The 18,308-nt window shown below is 41.6% G+C and overlaps 1 protein-coding gene across 1 annotated transcript in view; it reads right to left on the minus strand.

Annotated features, from left to right (window-relative positions):
* Positions 1 to 566: 566 nt before the first annotated feature.
* Positions 567 to 18,308, minus strand: part of trabd2b (TraB domain containing 2B) — a 60,744-nt gene continuing 43,002 nt past the window's right edge. The window contains exons 5-7 of the mRNA XM_051376141.1: positions 4,464 to 4,560; positions 2,053 to 2,322; positions 567 to 1,479 (exon numbers count right to left, since the gene is read on the minus strand). Coding sequence (XP_051232101.1) covers positions 1,245 to 1,479; positions 2,053 to 2,322; positions 4,464 to 4,560 — 602 coding nt within the window. The 3' untranslated portion in view covers positions 567 to 1,244. The remainder of the gene's footprint in view (positions 1,480 to 2,052; positions 2,323 to 4,463; positions 4,561 to 18,308) is intronic.

An 18,308-nucleotide genomic window follows, 5' to 3' on the forward strand; every position in this document is an offset into this window, starting at 1 on the left:
AACTGTGATCCACGATTTTATTAACATGTCTTCACTTCATTTATCTTCAGCCTCTTTCCTTCTGTTGTCTGATAATTTGGATTTGATGGTACATGACCTTGAGTGGCACTTATAAAGTGTTAGTTTGGGTGGTCTAATGCAACTGTAGTACTGCAATGTTTTCTTAGTTTCAGCCAGCAGGTGGCAGATTGAGATCACCTGTTGCACTTGTCCCCCCCTTCTGTACTAAAATTCTATTAATTTGGAAGTAATTAATATATAATCTATGGGTTGTTGTTTATCTCTAACAGTGTACGTTCACTTTTGTTATTATTTTTGACACATCTTAAGCTTTACAATCTGCCAACTTGTAATGTACACATCACTACACTGGCACATTTACCCCAGGGTTCATCAGTGTGCGTTGTGCCGGTCAAATTATACCCAAATGAATTAATAGATTTATGCCACATACTTAATTAATAGTAATTCATCCCTATTTAAATTAAATATCTTTAATTTAGAAAAAATAACCATGAACAGTCCAAATTATCTGTTTACTGGAAATAATCTCAAAACAAGTAAAATTAGTTTTAAAAGTTTATTTTTCATTTATCTTCAAAAAACAAGAAAATATACTCTTTTCTTCCAGAAATAATAAATATACAATATTTCTTTATGAACAAAATGCACAATTTACAAAAGTGGCAACTGAGTGTTCCACCTCCTACACAGTACTGTCCGACTGTATGCATTCAACTCGTTTATCACAGAGTTATAACTGTTATTAGTATGTTCTATTCTCATTATTAAAGTCTTATTTTTCTATACAGTATTACAGTTTTTATTAGGTAGAAGATTCCATCACACAAACTCTTCAAAATTACAGGTCTTCATTGTGCTATGTTGTTTTTTTTATTCTACCATAATACTTTCATGAGGTTTGAAGACTCCACCCTTTAGAGTTAAAAACAGTCCATTCATTGCTTTCTGCATGGCTGAGAGCTTATTCCACACATTTTGAGACGTGACAAGTTTGTAAAGACTTGGCATTTCGGCCGGCTGGAGCTGATCCCTCCCTGTAGGTGGAGGCCGACAACAGGGATTGTCCTTCCTCGGAACGTTGTGTACTGACTAAAACATTCCTCCATCTCTTTTTTGCACTTGCTGATGGTCATTCCTTGTTTATCAGGTTCATTCCACCGCTCTGGTGTGGACGCAGTGGTGTCTTCAGTGTTTTTCTGTGAGATAACGCTGTCTTGTCGTCAGGAGGTGAACAGCATGTGCGATAACAGCCAGATGAAAATACAAGACAGTGTGAGTGCGCTGTGGACTAAGGCTGGCTGGGCCGAGCTGGGGCTGGGCGGAGTGGAGGGAGCCGGATTGGGCTGTCCCTCTGTGGCGTAGATCTCCATCTGTCTGCGCTGCTCTTGATGGGTCAGCGGGGGCTCCACTGTCACATAGCCATTGGTTATCCTTACATTGGGGGGTGGAGTAGTGCTGCAGTAGAGGGGACACAAGAAATCAGGGTTTAGCTCACAGCCATGATCAGTAAATAAGCAAAACATGAATTGGCACTAATTTGAATACATATCTTTTAAACAAAAATGCTAAGAATTCACAGGTTCCAGCTTCTCAAATGTAAATATTTGCTTGTTGTCTTTGTCTTATATGACAATAACCTGAATATCTTGGGTTTTGCTTTGTTGGTTGGACAAAACTAATTCGTAATTTGAGGATTTTATTGACATCTGAAAAGGAAATCCTCTGTGACTATAATATAGAAGGGAATTTACTCAATTTACTATAGTTAATGCAAAACTCACAGTAGTATCTGAATAAGGTCTTTGTATCATTCTGTAATGACCAGTGATGATCAATAATGACCATATGATTTGAATCGCACACCAAAAGAGAGTATATGAGTTTGTCACTTTTTACAAGTGCATATCTAGTCAGTTTCCGGCAGCTACATCCAAAACATTTAACAATACCGTGATTTAAGTTACTTCATAGAGCTGAATATCTTTTAAAGAGCTGTGAACAATAAACTGATCATAATATATATCTCACCTATCCCCAATGCGAACCCACAGGTCACTGAAGAGGCGGGGTCTGCCATGGCCGCGGTGGGCTTTTCGAGGGCGTTTGTGTCGTCCAAATTCCTCCAGCTGACTCAGGCTGTCGGGTAACAACATGTGAGGCAGCTCCTCATCTCCGAGGCCAGGCATGTCCTCTGGGTCCTCCAGCTCCATCTCTGGTGGACTGGTCAGCCAGCTGCTGGAAGACGTGTCAGCGCTCTCCTCGTTGAACCCTGCTGCAGGCTCTTCAGCTGGTTTACTCCTGTCGCAGGACACGGAGTCAGTTAATATACCATATAAATCCTTGGTGTAGTCAAAGGTATCACTGAACCTTTTTACTCACAGATGCAAAATAAGCATTTTTTTTGTCTCTCTCAGCTCATTAAAAAAATATAGGACTGTTTCACTTTTCTAAGATTTCAAATTGGCTGCCAGCGAATGTTATTGTTTGTGGTTTCTGACCACTCGATTGCTTTCCACTTACAACTCTTGACTTCAATCAAGGATGTGAATACCACAAAGGGCGCCTTGCCCTATAAACGCTGTACTGAGTGGCAGAAATACCCAGCAGGCAACATTAGAGGAAGTTGTAACTCTTGTAGCCGTACTGTTGCGTCAAAACTGACATCTGCCCAAAGCAGACCACCCAGAATCACCGGCCTCTCCTTCGAAAAACAGTTGCCATGCTCCACTTTCTTCCACCCATTACTCATACTTTCTCCTCTCTTGTTCTTTTCCTGTCAATATGGCAATGCAGCATGTGGTTTTATGTTTCAAGGTAGAACATCAAAAGTAACCCACTGTACACATCACGTGAGGGAGCTACACCAAAGCAAGCAGTAGAAAGAAAAAAGATACAGAAAACTACAGGATTTCTTCTGCTCATATCAGACTTTGAAATTACTGAATCATATCACTAAACATGATGTGATGCATTGTGAGATGATCTTATTCATGATTTCCACTTCTCACTCCTAATTAGTTTTATCTCTCCGATCATCATAAATGTGATGGTCTGCACTTTTACTTTTACAAGCTTGAAACCCCCCCGGTCAGGGTGATGATAGCTCCAGGCCCTGCGGTCAAGCTACTGTGGAGCCAAACCCAGCTCTAGCCTGCTCTGTCAGTCAGTCATATAATCACTCTTGAAGACCTTTTGCCAATCGGTTCTGGTCTGAGGCTAACAGCTTTCATAAACACCTCTCATTCAGCCATCTTGTGGTGTTTTTCCTTGCCTGTCATGTCACCTTGTATCAGGCAGCTAAGAGTGTCTGCGTGCATGCACACGTGTTAAGTGTGTGGTCGTGTGGTTGCATATGTGTGTGTGTGCGTGCAGTGTACGTGTTTTGTGACCACAGCAAGTCAGTCCACTTGTCAGCTTTAAAAACCAGAACCACTGAGTAAAGCCCACAACTCTGCAAACAGGGTGGACTGAGATAGGGAGGGGACGTGTACAGCTGTAGTTCCCAGAGAGAAGTCTGTAAAACCTGGATGAATGGATGGGGACTGCTTTTAAAGAGATGCCCCTTGTTTTGCCTTGTTTTTCCATTTTCACCCTGATTCAAGTGGCTTTTGTTGCTATTTTATGGGCCTTTGGATTAACCCCCTAGGTGAGGGGGGAGCTGCTCTGTGCCAAGGAATGAGGGTGCACACACACACACACACACACACACACACACACACACACACACACACACACACACACACACACACACACACATTAAGAAGGGATTGTAGAAATGCTGCCGGACGCCAAACCTCTGTGTGAGCTTGATTGTGTGTACAACCCTGCTCCCTGGCACTGCGCATCACTCCACTTACCCTGCATACACATGTGTACGTGTGTGTGTGTGTTTACTAGGGTACCAGTGGCTGCGGAGAACAGGCAGAACCACCGCTGGCAGCACGCCTTTGGCAGGCAAGGGGGAGAGAGGAAGGAAGGGAGGGAGCGAGCGAGCGAGGAAGGTGAGGGAGTTGATGAGGTATCAAAGGATTCCTGCATAGCTGAGCTTTATTTGTTACAGAGCACAATTTGGACAGTATCTGCACTGCACTTCAATACATCTACTGAGGTTAAATAGCTCGACTTTAGAGAGAAAGTGCGATGCTAGCACAAAATCACGTCTTCTCCCATTCATTATATTGTCAGGTTAACAGGATTAACAGTGTAACCTGTGACTGGTTACCTGCATGAACTCATCCAGTGCTCATAATTGAATTGTTTAGCCTCCAAAATAAAGAATTAATATGTTCTATTATCATCTAACCTTGTCAGATTCAGTCATGTCAAACAATTACCGTAGTTTTGTCATCAGGTATATATAAAGTAGTCTTTTTCAACATCAGATTTGTTTGTTTCTTAGTAACCACGGTACTTTAATGCTCTGTCATCTGGTTACTCACTCTGTGACTGGCTCTTGCTGATCAGGGGACATGTGGACGATTTCGTAGCCCTCCTGCCTCAGGATGTCCAGCACACTGTGGTTTCCCAGGAAGTGACCTAACAGTAAACAAAGGGCCAAAAGTCATGACAGATCCAAGAGAAGCAAGACAGAGTTAAAACTTTTTGTCTTTTTTTTTTGCTGAGCATGCATTTTGTCTGTTTGACTAAATATAACCTGGTTCTAATTCTAATAACAACAAGCTAAAGGATATTAAAACCATATCCGGGGCTGAAACCTCAACCAAACCTCACATTGGATACACTTGTACTGTGGATTTTGTCCCCCATCACTTACATTTAAATCGCTTTAGGAAGGGACTTCTTCTAGGCCAGTATTGAGCAATTTCAGCAACCAATATTCTTTTTTAATATACATATGGGAACCCGAGTTTTGTTTTAAGATAGACTTGAAGAAATGTGAACATGTTCTTTAATATTTCCATGTTTTTGGATGGCAATGATCCAGACAGAAATGTCTGAACAACTTTAAGATAGACTGGTGTCCACTGGTGAACATGGTTAATATTATACCTGCTAAACATCTGCAATGGCTGCTTCACAGAGCTGCTGGTAAGCCTTCAAACTCTTAGTATTTTTTAGTTTATTAGATTTTCATTTATTTTGGGGGATGGCAATGTGGGTTGGTTGTGCAGACATCCACAGTCCCCAGAAGAGGACTTCCCCTGTTCCCCTAACTTCCTGTATCACCCCCATTAGGTTCACATTTGTTGTTGTTGTGAGTAAAATGTCTCGACATTTGGTACAAACATTCATGGACCTCAGAGGATGAATTGTAGTAACTTGTAGTTTAATATATTGCCCGTTTCTGTTTGCATTATCTTCACGACAAAAAAAATTGCTCACTTAAGTTGATACATATTCTCAAAAAGTGGCATTATGGAATCTCAGATAGGTCCCAGGATCAACACTGAATACGCCTCTACGAAAGAGTATATTTTTACATCCAAGGTATAGGGATGCTTCTATATTGTGGCAGTTACAGTCCTGCTGTAGACAGAAGCTAGAAACAGGATTGTAGAGCATCTGTGAGAGAACGGGGACTGTTCAAATGCGAGTTCGGTCTTCATCTACTGGGCCCACTTGTTGCTCTGTAATGACCCCATATTGTCGGCACTCAACCTCCTGCCTCCTCTCTGCCCCTCTCCCTCTTTCCTTCACTTTGTATATGATTCCTTCAGACTAACATCAAACATGCAGGCCCCAGCCCCACACTGATAAAAGCTTTTTTTTAATTTCTCCCATCACCCGGTAATCCTGCGTGTCACTCAACCCAGCAATAAGCTGTAATGTAGCCATCACAAGCGCTACACACACACCCTAACAGAAGAACTCATATTTCTGCTCACACATATACACAAGCTGCCACATGCAAACATTTGCACACACGCAGGAATTCATTCACTCACACACCTCAGCTCTCTCCTGCAGCTTATTAACAACACGTTGACAATATTCAAGCCTCTTACTCGCTTTTTGTCAGGGCCTTCTGCTCCCACTCAGCTCTTCACCCCCTGCCAATTTTATCATTATAATGTTCCTGATCATTCCTGAAAGTCTAAGAAAGAGGCACGCGGTGTTACACTTTCTTGGCAGTCGAGTTCAAAGGCAGCGCTGGGATAGGCTGCAGAGTGAAAGGAGGCTTCTAACAACAGAGTGTCGGCGAGATCAGATGGGATTACACAGAGTGGAGAGTGTGAGTTTTTTTCTGGGTGAAGGTGGGCCTATGTATTTGTGTGTGTGTGTGTGTGTGTGTGTGTGTGTGTGTGTGTGTGTGTGTTCGTGTGTTCTTGTTTTGCTATACTTATGCACTCAATGTCAACACAGTGGCAGAAGTGAGGATGTATTTCTTATCCTCGTTTCTTTTAAGAACTTCCTCAGAGTTAGGGTATATAAACTGAACTGTGAGGCAGCATGCAAGCATCATGGCTCTATGGATGGCAGTGTCAGTCTGTCAGTTGGTCCACCACTTTGGTTCAGACTGAAATATCTCAACAAATACTGGATGGTGTGCCATCAATTTTTACACAGACAGTTATAGTACCCAGAAGATGAATCCTAAGGACTCCCCTGACTTTTCCTCTAGCACCGCCATGACCGACATTGATGGTTCAAAGTGTTGGGAGGATTGCCATCATACTTGATACCGACATTCATGTTCCCCTCAGGATCACTTGTAATTATTAACTTTGGTGTCACTTTGAGTGAAAATGTGTCCAATACTTTGTTTTATGACTAAATACCTGCAAAACCAATGGCATTCCCATCAGCCTCAGCTGTGCCTTTAGTGGTAATGAACACATTTTTGCATGCTAAAGTGCATGACGGTGAACATGGTAAACATTATATCTGATTAGCATCACCATATCAGCATTGCCATGCTTGTGGAGAACCTGCAAAGGATACAGCTGGTTTATGCATATGCAGTTAGTAATAGCCTTTAATACTAAAGTTAAAACATTATTGTATCTGAGAAAATTACTGCTAAAATGTATACACTCCAAAAAGTCCCACTACATAAAATACCTGCTTAATTACTACCAAGACTAATTCTTCTCCTCCCCTCTCTTACATTCTTCTCTCTTCTCTTTCATCCCTTTCTCCTAACAAGACACAGGGGCCAAACTCAGCTCATTCAGTGACTGCATGCTGACAGATTTAACCACCCTCATATCTGTGTCAAGCAGCTATTTCATTAATTTCTGCAGGCCGGGGGCAGAGAAGAACACCTCCTGTGTGTTCTGCCGGGTGTGAGGTCAAGCTGACTGATGTGCTGACTTGATTTCCTCCGCTCTGCTGTCATGCATAACACACCCAGACAGCTCTGTGTGTGTGTGTGTGTGTGTGTGTTTGTTTCTTTGTATGATGAAATGATAGTTTTCCTTCACAACCAGCAGACGACCACGTGTTTTTAATTTCTCAGACACACCTGCTGTAAATCTGACATTCTTTAAACATTCAATCTGCTGAGTATTCCTTTCAGTAAAGCCCATTTGTTGTTTCCAGGGTCTTGTAAACATGCACCCACTCCTTAAACAACTTACTGTACACACAAACAAACAGGCCAGCACTGCAGACACTCTTGTCTGCAAATGAAGACATGAATAAACTGCAAACAGCTACAAACATACACTTATGCACACGTTCTTCCTCACACACACAAACAAACTGTCATTCTCATTGTGAAAACCACCATTTGGTAACTTCCATGTTTGAACTTAAATTGAAGGATTGCACAGTTCCCCATGAGTTGGCACAATTTGTCAAACAAACAAATATTGTTTTCTGAGTCGCTCAAACTTAGGACTTGTGGAAAAAGTCGATTCACAAACATTTCATCTCGCAACAGTTGCATGTGTATTGTTTATTTCTGTGTGTTTTTGTGGTTCATCCTTGTGTGTGGGTGAATGACTGGGTACAGAGATAATAGCTCTTTCCATGCAGATGACTGTGTGTGTGTGTGTGTGTGTGTGTGTGTGTGTGTGTGTGTGTGTGTGTGTGTGTGTGTGTGTGTGGGAAGCTGCGCTAGTGTGTTTGTTTGTGGAGTGTAAACAGTGTGTTGCTTCTGAAGCAGAGAGCAGGCCCAACAAACAGCTCCATTAGCCAAGACGTAATGAGAGGTCAGCTGACTGCTAATCGCTCCCCCGCTGCACGAAGCGCTCGTAGGCTGACTGCACCCGTCGCACACTGCAAAACATTCTGCTGCTGTGTGTGAAATTACTTATAGCAGTAACCTATGACATTGTGCATACAAATAAACTACAGGAAGCTTTTGATATGTTATGGTGTCAACTAAACATCAGATGTCTGAGAAGCCTTTTAAAATCATTTGGCACACAGGAGTGCTTAAACTGGTAGAAAAACAGCATGTGTGGTTTATCTGAAATGAATAAATCAGAGTCATTATGAACAAAGCAGCATATAGTATAGAAACCTATGCTGTGTCCATACTATATACTAGATTATTCTTTTTTTCTACTAACAGACAAAATGGACCAAATGACTTCGGAAGGCCGCCAACAGTTAAACAATGAGAAAGAAAAATATTATTCGGATGATTTCTTATTTTTCCCTCGTGCTGCACCGTTTGCATGTTGTTTTGATGTCCTGCAGCTGTGAGCAGCTCCTCTATTCCCATGATGAATGTTTTTATGGTTATGTTTAGGCACTCACTCAGAGCACTTGGTTAAGGTTAGGGAAAGACAGCGGTCTTGGTTAAATATTGAAAAAGTCAAAAGTGACTTGAAGCATGAGACAGGATGTGTATACTTACTTATTAACATTTAATCAAAACCACAATCTTTCTGTGACCTTAATCGAAGAGAGTTTGTTGCTTAAACCTAACCACACACTGGACTTCACTGTATGCCCACTGTTCAGCCCGAACACCCTCTTTATATCTTCATCACTTCTCAAAGAAAACATGCCACTGAACATAATTCAGGCACTTATAAAGTTCTCCTTAAGAAAATATTTTGACGACTGGGTCGATGGGACAGTAGTTCAGTGCGACAATACATCAACAGCACACTCATAATTCAAGTGTTTTCAATTACTGACTTTTTGAATATACTTAGCTTAACTTATTTTTCAGTGTGAACTACATAAATGTTTATGATTAAAATATAGTGTGGAATTGGGACACAACTTCAATCTTTGTTATTATTTGCATCACAGTGTTTAATCTCCAAGTGATCTGTGGCTCAGGCTAAGACAGAAGCAACGTAACCTGGCTTCAGACCTCTTACAACTAACTTTCACTGTCACCCAACCTTTCCGAGTCTCCCTAATAAATCAGAAATATCTGAAATAATTTAAAAAAAAAAGATTCAGTTCTAAATAGGAGCAACTTTACTTTTTGCAGTGTGTACACAACCTTACAGGGTGTTTCCCCTCCTGTGGCTCCTGAGAGCAGAGTTAATGACCCAGTTACTCCTCTGTTTAATAACCTCTCCATCCTGATTTCCACTTACAGTAGCGACTTGATGTACTGCACTTCTCCCTCTGTCTGTCTGTGTTTACTGTAGCCACCTCTTGTCTCAGGACTAACTCTTTATCTGTCTGGATTTCGGGACTTAATCATGTCTTTCCAAAGCATCTGTCTGATTGTCAACGTGGCTCTGTCTTCCATCCTCTATTTGTGTATTAGTTTTTTCCTCTCTCCATGCAAGTTAATTGTATGAAGTGTGTTGCAAAAAGGAGGTTTTGCAGCATGTCTCTCTGGTTGCCACGCAGGCTCAACTCCAGCCATGTCAGCGCCTCTTTACTCCCACCCAGCCTGGGCCTGCACTCCTCCTCGTAGCCCCTTTTCCCTACTCTCCATCACAGGCTGTGTCTCGCCATGCCTCCGTCTATGTCTATTCATCCTTTCCTTTCTACATCCCTCTGGATAACCTCCAAAGTGCAAAAGACCAGCTGGTAGTACTGCAGCAGGAGAATGGAAACTGAGATTGATCCAAAAATTAAGAAAACTCACAGGAAGAGAATTATGTTATTTTTCAGTTTTGCACAAACAAATGTGTTTGCAATTACGCTGTGTAAACAATGGATCAACTGATGCACACTGGCGGTTAAAAAAATCCCACATGGCTTGCAAGCAGACCACCTCATATGAAAACGGCAATAAGAACACAAGCAATAAGAACATGAAGAAAGAAAACATGAGGGAGGAGAGTAGAAAGAGGTAGTTTAGCGGTGGATTGAGTGAGTAAGAAGATAAAGGTCAGATAGGATAGAGACGGGATTGAGGGAGTGGATGGAGGTGGAGAAGGCGATAGATTGAGTGTGTGATCAGAGGGCACGAAGGACTGCATTGACGTACATCCTCCAACCAGCCAGAATGCATGCTGGGCACTGTTGCTACATTATGATCTAAACAAACACAAGCTGTTGCCTCCCAGCCATTTGAACAACAGATGAAAGAGAGATGAGAAGACGATGGAAAACAGAAAGAGAGAGAGAGAGAGAATACAGTGGAGAGAAAAGCCCGGTGGACAGAGAGGAAAAATAAAAGTACTTTATAGTTGACAAGGGTGTGTTCCTCTTTAGATTTGTTTGGAAATGTGTTCCTGTGTGAGTGTGTATGCAGGCTGGGATGATGGGAAAAATTCCTCTCATCTCCATGTGTTTGTGAATGTGGGCGTAGGTGTCAAATGGGTGACAAATTAAAGGAAAAACTAACGTGAGGTGTTGGACCACCATGAGCCACCAGAACAGCTTCAGTGCTCCTTTGCATCGATTGTACAAGTCTCTGAACTCTACTGGATTCCCTCATAAAATATTCCTTCATTGGTGTTGTGATAGTGGTGGCGAACGCGTCAGTTGTTAATTTGCTCAACCCAACCCCCAAAAAGAGATCGCCCAATCATGGCTTAGCAACCGTATCTCGTGCCTGCTTTAGAATTCTTCACATGCTTAAACCGTGTGCTTGGAGCTTTAATAAGAGCAATACTCTGTATATCAAGAGTTTGTGCAATCTATAGCATATAGCATACCAGCTTTTCTAAAAAACTGTGATGCAGTTTGCGATGTTATTAGTAGTTTTCTTTTTTTCAATTACATTGTGGGAGAAAGTAAAAATTACAAAGAATAGTTATCTGATAGTAGATTGTTTTGGTATATTTAATAAAAAAGATACAGATACAGATAACAATTACTAGTAGTTTGGGGATGTATGGCTCAATGTTTTGCTCCGGGGGACTGCTATGATTTGTTAAACTTGCAGGAAACAACAAAGATTAGTTGCGGTCATTGGACAAAATTGCAAGGTTGCGTGTAATTGGTTGAATTTGTGTTAATTTGTGCCATTGCAACAACGCAAGTTCCTGGAGGGGCTGGGAAATGCACCTTTGACCTCAGTCTTTTAGTATTATATCCTGTGCATATTTAAATCCCTTTGCTATATATTTAAATAATTTGCTCGATCAGCTGGAGATTGAGTATTCAACCAGCCCCAGCATTAGCATTAGCTTATGCTAACTCACTACAGCTGAATAAATTTGCTGTCGACAGTTTTCATTTGCTAGAAATATATATATGCCTTTGTATACTTCTTTCTGAAATCCAAGAACCATTTCCAGGTGTAGCAACTATAAGTGGGACAGGGCTTAGTGAAGAGTCAGTTGAAATCTGGTGGATGAAAAGGATACATAATTTTCTACATTTACATTTGTTATAGATCCATCAATTTATTCACATTTTTCCTTAATTTGTCACCTGTGTGTTTTCTACTTGTAACAGTGGGTGCACCTACTGTGTGTATTTGTCTATCTATATGTGGGGAAAGTCTCTCTCTGACTTATCCTTTGTAGCCGTACGACTCTTTCCTTGAACAACATATGAGTAATGCAACAAAGATTTTAATAAGCCTAGCATCCCCGCGCCTTGCTGTGCATTTCCATTTACAGTTTTACAGTACTGGGATCCCTCTATAAATCACAAAGCAGCCTTTGGATTAACAGAGCGGAGCCGGAGAAACAACTACCCACGGCACTTCAGAAATAGTTGAACCATTGCCTTGAAAACAGAGCACCGCTTTGACTTGATGTGTAAATCTAAAAAAGGCAAGATGGTAAATTCCTCCTCTCAGTTCAGCTCTGGGTTTGTAGAAGGGAAATAATGGCAGCCTCCCACATCTCTCACTCATTCCTCATCTCCATAATGACTTCACTTCCTATGCATGTGGCAGGACGTCTGTCTGTCTCCCTGCACCGCACTGAGGTGTTATGAGTGATAGCTGTTGACGGGGATGTTCACATCCAAGTTCTGGTGGACGTTCTGGTCAAATACAAAGATCAAGAGAGTTTCAGCGGGGGATCAGATCCAGAGGCTGGCTGCTGCAAGAGAGGGGCCTGACACCAGTCCATGTCAGAAGGGCTGGAGGGCAGGCTCAGTGGTTCAGTGTTAGAAGCTTTAAAGTGATTCCCCACGTTTAAATATTTAGACTGCATGAGCTTGCAAAGCTCTAATGGTGGCCAGGGAGAAGGTGAAGAAAGTGGATTTGGTGACATAAAAACAGAAGGGAGAGGGAAAGGGAGAAGGTTGGAGGAGGATTACAAAGACAGGGAGAGAGGAAGGTGAGCATAAAGTGGAACTAACAAAATGTAATCAAAAATGCCACCATTATTTGTTTTTGTCATTGTCAGCTTTGGTCTTTACTATCCCTCCCTTCCGGACACACACATACATACAGTACACAACATAATGGAAGACGCCTTGGCATCCTAATGGAGCTCTGTCTCATTGCAGCCTTTATCTTTCTCATCTCATTCTTGCACCGCTGGTTCATTTCCTTCCCTCCACCCTTCAGTAAAAGTTGCAGTTCAGAAGGAACTTTCATTACAAAAATACAAAATACAAATACTTAGGTGCATGTCATCTTGTTTATGCCTTTTAACCAAGTGCATATTTCTGCGCATGTGTGGTGTGTGTGTGTTGCTGGCATACATTAAAACACAGACACGCTGCCCAGCAGACATGAGCTCACAGATAAAAGTAAGTGTGTAGGTATGCAATTGTGTATGTAGCATGTGCATGCTTGTGTCTAAATGTGAGTGTGGGACCAGAGGGCCGGCTGGTTTTCATTCTTACCATTTAATCAGGATCTGACTTACACCTGGGACACCAGGTGAATGCAATTAACTACCAAGTAGGGAAACCAGCAGTACTACAGGTCCCAAGAAGAGAACCTTTGTATTCTTTGCTCTACACAGTTTTTTTTTTTGCTTTGGTGCATGTGGGGTAATGTTTAAAAGATCAAAGCATACAAGGCCAAAGTATCCATGTGTTTATGAAATGTAGCATTAAGCGTATTGGCTCTAAAAAGGCTATGAGATGTTCTTTCAGTCGCTAATGAAGTGTGTAATCTTTGAACAAGCTAATGAGCTGTACTGATTTAATTAGAGCTAGGAATCTAACCGGTGTAGCTAAGAGCTACCATAAGACGTTTTCACGCAAACTTACAAAGTTACATTCCTGAACATTTTAAAGACAACATAACCCTACATGGGTACCACTAATTATAGAGCTAATTGTCTTGCTACAGTAGTTAAAAGATATGTGTGCTAACATCCCCAATCAACTTAGCTAAGAGAGGTAGGACAGAAGTAGCCCTGTATTGGAAGTGTACACACTAAGCAGAGACAAACATACACTATCACCCTGCAGCAAACAATGCTGGCTTCCAGGCCAAACCACACTCCCGTTAAAAATACATTTAAATGCGTGTTAAGCCCAAACTGTCAGTAGGAAAGGACTAATAATATCTCTATATCTCTCCCTCTCTATCTGTCTTCTCCGCCGAGCAGAGGACAACACATGGAGCACATACACGGCATCTCCGTCACTTCATAAAATGCTCCTGCACTAAGCAGAGGGGAAGACAGCATGAAGTGGAAGAGACAGAGCTAGACAGCAGTGAGAGATGGCGTCAGTTTAATAAAGGCGAGACAGCGGAAGATGGACATGACAGATAGGACAGACCAGAAAGATAACAGCTAGATAAACTGGACGGCCAGACAGAGGGGCAGGTAGAGAGATGGAATTAGAGCTGAGGACAAACTGGACTGAAGGCAGCAACAGAAAGAGAGACTGATGAGAAAAAAGGGCTGAGAAAAGCAGAGATGCAGTAAGAGAGGAACAGCCACGGAGACAAAGTGACATGCACGCCAAGCAGACTCTCTCCCTCAGTCATCACTTCAACACCACAACACCGCAAGCGACTGCAAAACACATGGGCCCGCTCTGCCTGCACAATGGGCTATTATGGGCCTGTATAGCAGAACATATGCACAAAAATCAACTTTCAGCAAACAGATCAAAAGTGGCTCAGACTTCAAAACAAACAAATACTACATGTGTATTTTTGACAGCAACTACTCTTTTTGGCGATAAATATCTCTGCAGATCACATGACTCTTTGTCGCAAATATACACAGAGACACACAGAGACACGTGTGTGTGTGTGTGTGTGTATGTGTGTGAAATGGTGCCTAGGCCGTGGCAGCGTCAGGAAATTCCATGGGATGTTTTCAATAAGGCCAGGGAGCGGCAGCCAGAGAACTGGCAAATGAAAACCTGCTGAAGCACACCAGAGCTCCAACAACACACTGTCTACCCCCGCAGCACTCCTCAGAAAAAAATCCTAACTCTACGTACTTGTGTATAAAAATGACAATGTATGTTTATTGATTGCGTGTGATTGAGAGAGGCGGCTGAGGATGCATATTTTGCTGTGTGAGTGATGGAAAAAAGGGTATTGAGGCTTGTATCTGTTTACAATAGCAACAGAACAAGTGTCCAATGTGTGTACGACGTGTCTGCAAGCATGCTTTCCCTTTACTGCTATCATCTGGAGTTGCTGTGTCATTCTGTCCAAGGGGAAACAGTGATGCGTTCACTTGGCCTCACAAAGAATGCTAACGTCATGCTACAGTGGGTGCCTGTGATTGGTCCCCATTACATAACACTGATAGTAATAGTGAACAGCAGTGACCACAGTGTTGTAAAGGGACAGGATGAGAGACTGTGAGGAGACAGAGGGGAAGAAGATGGAAAAGCTGAATAGCAATTTTAGATAGCTATTCATTCAGTAACACAATGTTTCTCCCTTCGGCCAAAAGGAAATAGTTTGACATTTTCCCTTCATTTCCAGTCTGTACACTAAGCTAGCTTACTGGCTGCTGGCTGTAGCGTCCTGTTTAGCAGAAGGCGATGTGAGTGGTATCAAACCTCTCAACTAACATCAAGAAAGCAAATTAGTGCAAGCTGCCTCTTTAAAATGACTAGTAGTACTGATTTTTGCTTTACTGATCAATTATAGGCTTATGGTAAACTCACTGCGTAAGAATTCGACTATTCAACATATATTTTGAATTACTGAAACAAAGGCTCAGGCTGACTCTGTAGATCATCGATATCATACAATCTTGGCTCAGCAGCGAGCTCCAGTGAAATAGTCTCTTTTATACTGCCTGGGGTAATTCAATTAGGCCTGCTGGAGCTCTGTTACCTCTGTAATTTGTATTAATAACCTGTTGATGAAAGTGAAGAAAATAAAGAATGTCTGTTACAACGTGTGTGTGTGTGAATGCAGATGTGTGCAGGATGGAGGAAAACGAGAAAGAAACCACTTTAGCAAAGAGTACAAAAGCATACATTTTGCACATAAAAGCACTTGTGCTGCAGGAAGGTGTAGGTGTACAGAAAAAGGAAAGGGGGAGGCTGGGAAGTAAGGTGCTGAGCTGAGCAGAGATGGATTTCCTGCCTGAACCACTTTATACACACGCCGTATAGTTTAATTACCCTGTGAAAAAACTCTTGGATCGGACTACGACATCGGTAACTCTAGAGGGCCTTGACCTTAGAGCTGCCCCAGCTCTTTCCCGACAGTCCTGTTTTCCTTCTGCGCTCTGGACATGGTTCAGGCTGGAAGTGAGGGGTCCAAGGGAAAGGCAGCAAGAGGGGCCATTAATATTTATCTCTTGTATGGCAGAAATGCAACCCGATAAACACAAAAACAGCCACTTGACACAGACATAAAAGGACACAAACGGAGGATTAAAGTAACAGAGAGATCATTGGCTTGTCAGGCCAACAGCGCCAGGATCATCACCACTTTATGACTATTCCATTTTATAATCCACAAGAAGCCATGTACTATGAGCCCACTGCCTGCAGTTACACACGTCACGTTAATGTGATTTTTGAGATTTGACCATAAAGATTGGATTTTATGTGATCACATTATTGTACGCCCACATTTGGCCTGAAATTGGCTGTTATACATCCCCCCAGACTGTATTTATTCTAAAATATGTCTGGACAATCTTAACCCTCACACCTCCCATCCTCTTTGTTTCTCTTCATTATTCAAAATATGCATTGCGGTTAGATTATAATCAGACTATAAGCAGAACTCCTTTCACAAAGCAAGCCTAACCACTTCCACAACTACTTGTGCAATGTGAGCACAGTCAGATTTGTGGGAGTTCAGGCCGTCACTTAATACATCCTGGCATCATTGGATGATAAAATTTCATGGCTGGTTACGGCCAAAGGGAAACTGGGACCAGCAGGGACAGTTACAGAACCGTAAAGACATGAGTCAGCGTCCTAAAGACAGAAATAATACATGACAGAAAGGAAGCTTTGTGATTAGAGCATGGGAGAAACATTATTATAGCTGATTTATTAAGCCTTTTGTGTCTTGTTTTTGGTAAATCTGCCCAGTTTGTCATCTGAGACAACTTATGTCTGATCAGCTAAGTGCATCTCTCTACTTTTTGTGTATACATTTACAGGAGGATAGAAACTACTGGAAGGGGACATGATGAGTGTGGTAGACAGATGTTTAGCTCGTTTTAACAAACTTTCATCATAGGAGTAGGTACACATTTGTGCTGGTATATTGCACATAGAAATGTGGTGGAAAATATGTAATTTTAATAACCTGTATTATTCACATATCTGCAATTAATTAGTTACAAGTTTCAACTGTGTGGTCATAAAATTCTAACTTTATGTTTATTGTGCTGATAATACACTAATGGAATGAGACCTTCCATTGAGTGGCTTTTGAGAAGTATTTTCTTTAACCTGTTACTTTCAATTAATCTTTTTGATTTCCTTAGAGAAGTATGTTTAATACCCATAACATACTGTAATTAATATACATTTCTTTTTTATAACTAGTTTTTGATTTCTGTCCTGAGCTTTAAAGTTCTCCTTGAATGAACCTAAAAGGCAGCCCCAGTAACTAGTTGCATAATTAGCTTCTGCTGTAGTAAATCAGACACTAATTACATGCAGATTGTGCGTGCAAAATGGAATGAATGTGCAGCATGTATTTTTCCTTGCTCTTTCATGGGCGTAAATCTGGTCCTCATTGACCGCTACCTGCTATCTGAGGCTTTTACTGAGACGTCTGTGTTTACTGTATGTGTGAATATGCTCTTCGTGCACGTTATAAAGTATGCGTGTGTGTGTGTGTGTGTGTGTGTGTGCGTGTGCGTGTGTGTGTGTGTGCACACCCAGCAAGCTATAACTGTAATGGTTTTTATCACTTCACACTAGCTGTCAGCTCTCTCACACAAAACACTGCAGCCTGTATGTGACCTGACACACATGTTCACCTCTGTTCAGACCAGGTTGGAGCTCATATATACTGTCTGGGTTGGACACATAAACATGTAACAAAGGGCAACCTGGAAAACTAAAGAAAAAGCTAAACTAAAAAAAAGTAAAATAGTAAAATGTGTCTCTCTTATTAGGAAACATAGTTGATAGAGCCACTGTTGGTTCACAAGATAGTGCAAGTAGTGGGTGAAACATGTAAGTTGTATTATTATATAGGTTTTGAGAACTGCCTACCATCATATCACTAGCTACCCCAGGGTTATAATACTTCCTAGGAACTGTTGGTATCTGCTTAATGTAAGCTGACAAGGTCTTAGACTCAGGCACAAACACAGTTACATATTTATCCACAGAAGATATCTTGGCAGAGCACCATCCTTTTTCTGAGCACTGCACTTCTACACATTTTAACAGATACATATTCACATCGAGGAGCTGCCCAATAAGACAACCTATGTTAGCAGGGGCTTTTCAACATACATGCATTAGTTGTAGTATGTTCAGACTCGGGAAACCTTTCTTTCATTGTCCTTATCTCAAGAGATTCAGTCATTTAATCATGTAACTCCCACTCAGAGGTTTAATTTAATGTTTACTTTCTGCCCTCTGCGCAGCTGGACCTGAGTTCTCACACACCAGCACAGTGCTTCATC

The sequence above is a fragment of the Dicentrarchus labrax genome, unplaced genomic scaffold (assembly GCF_905237075.1).
Source record: "Dicentrarchus labrax unplaced genomic scaffold, dlabrax2021, whole genome shotgun sequence".
Taxonomy (NCBI): Eukaryota; Metazoa; Chordata; class Actinopteri; family Moronidae; genus Dicentrarchus; species Dicentrarchus labrax.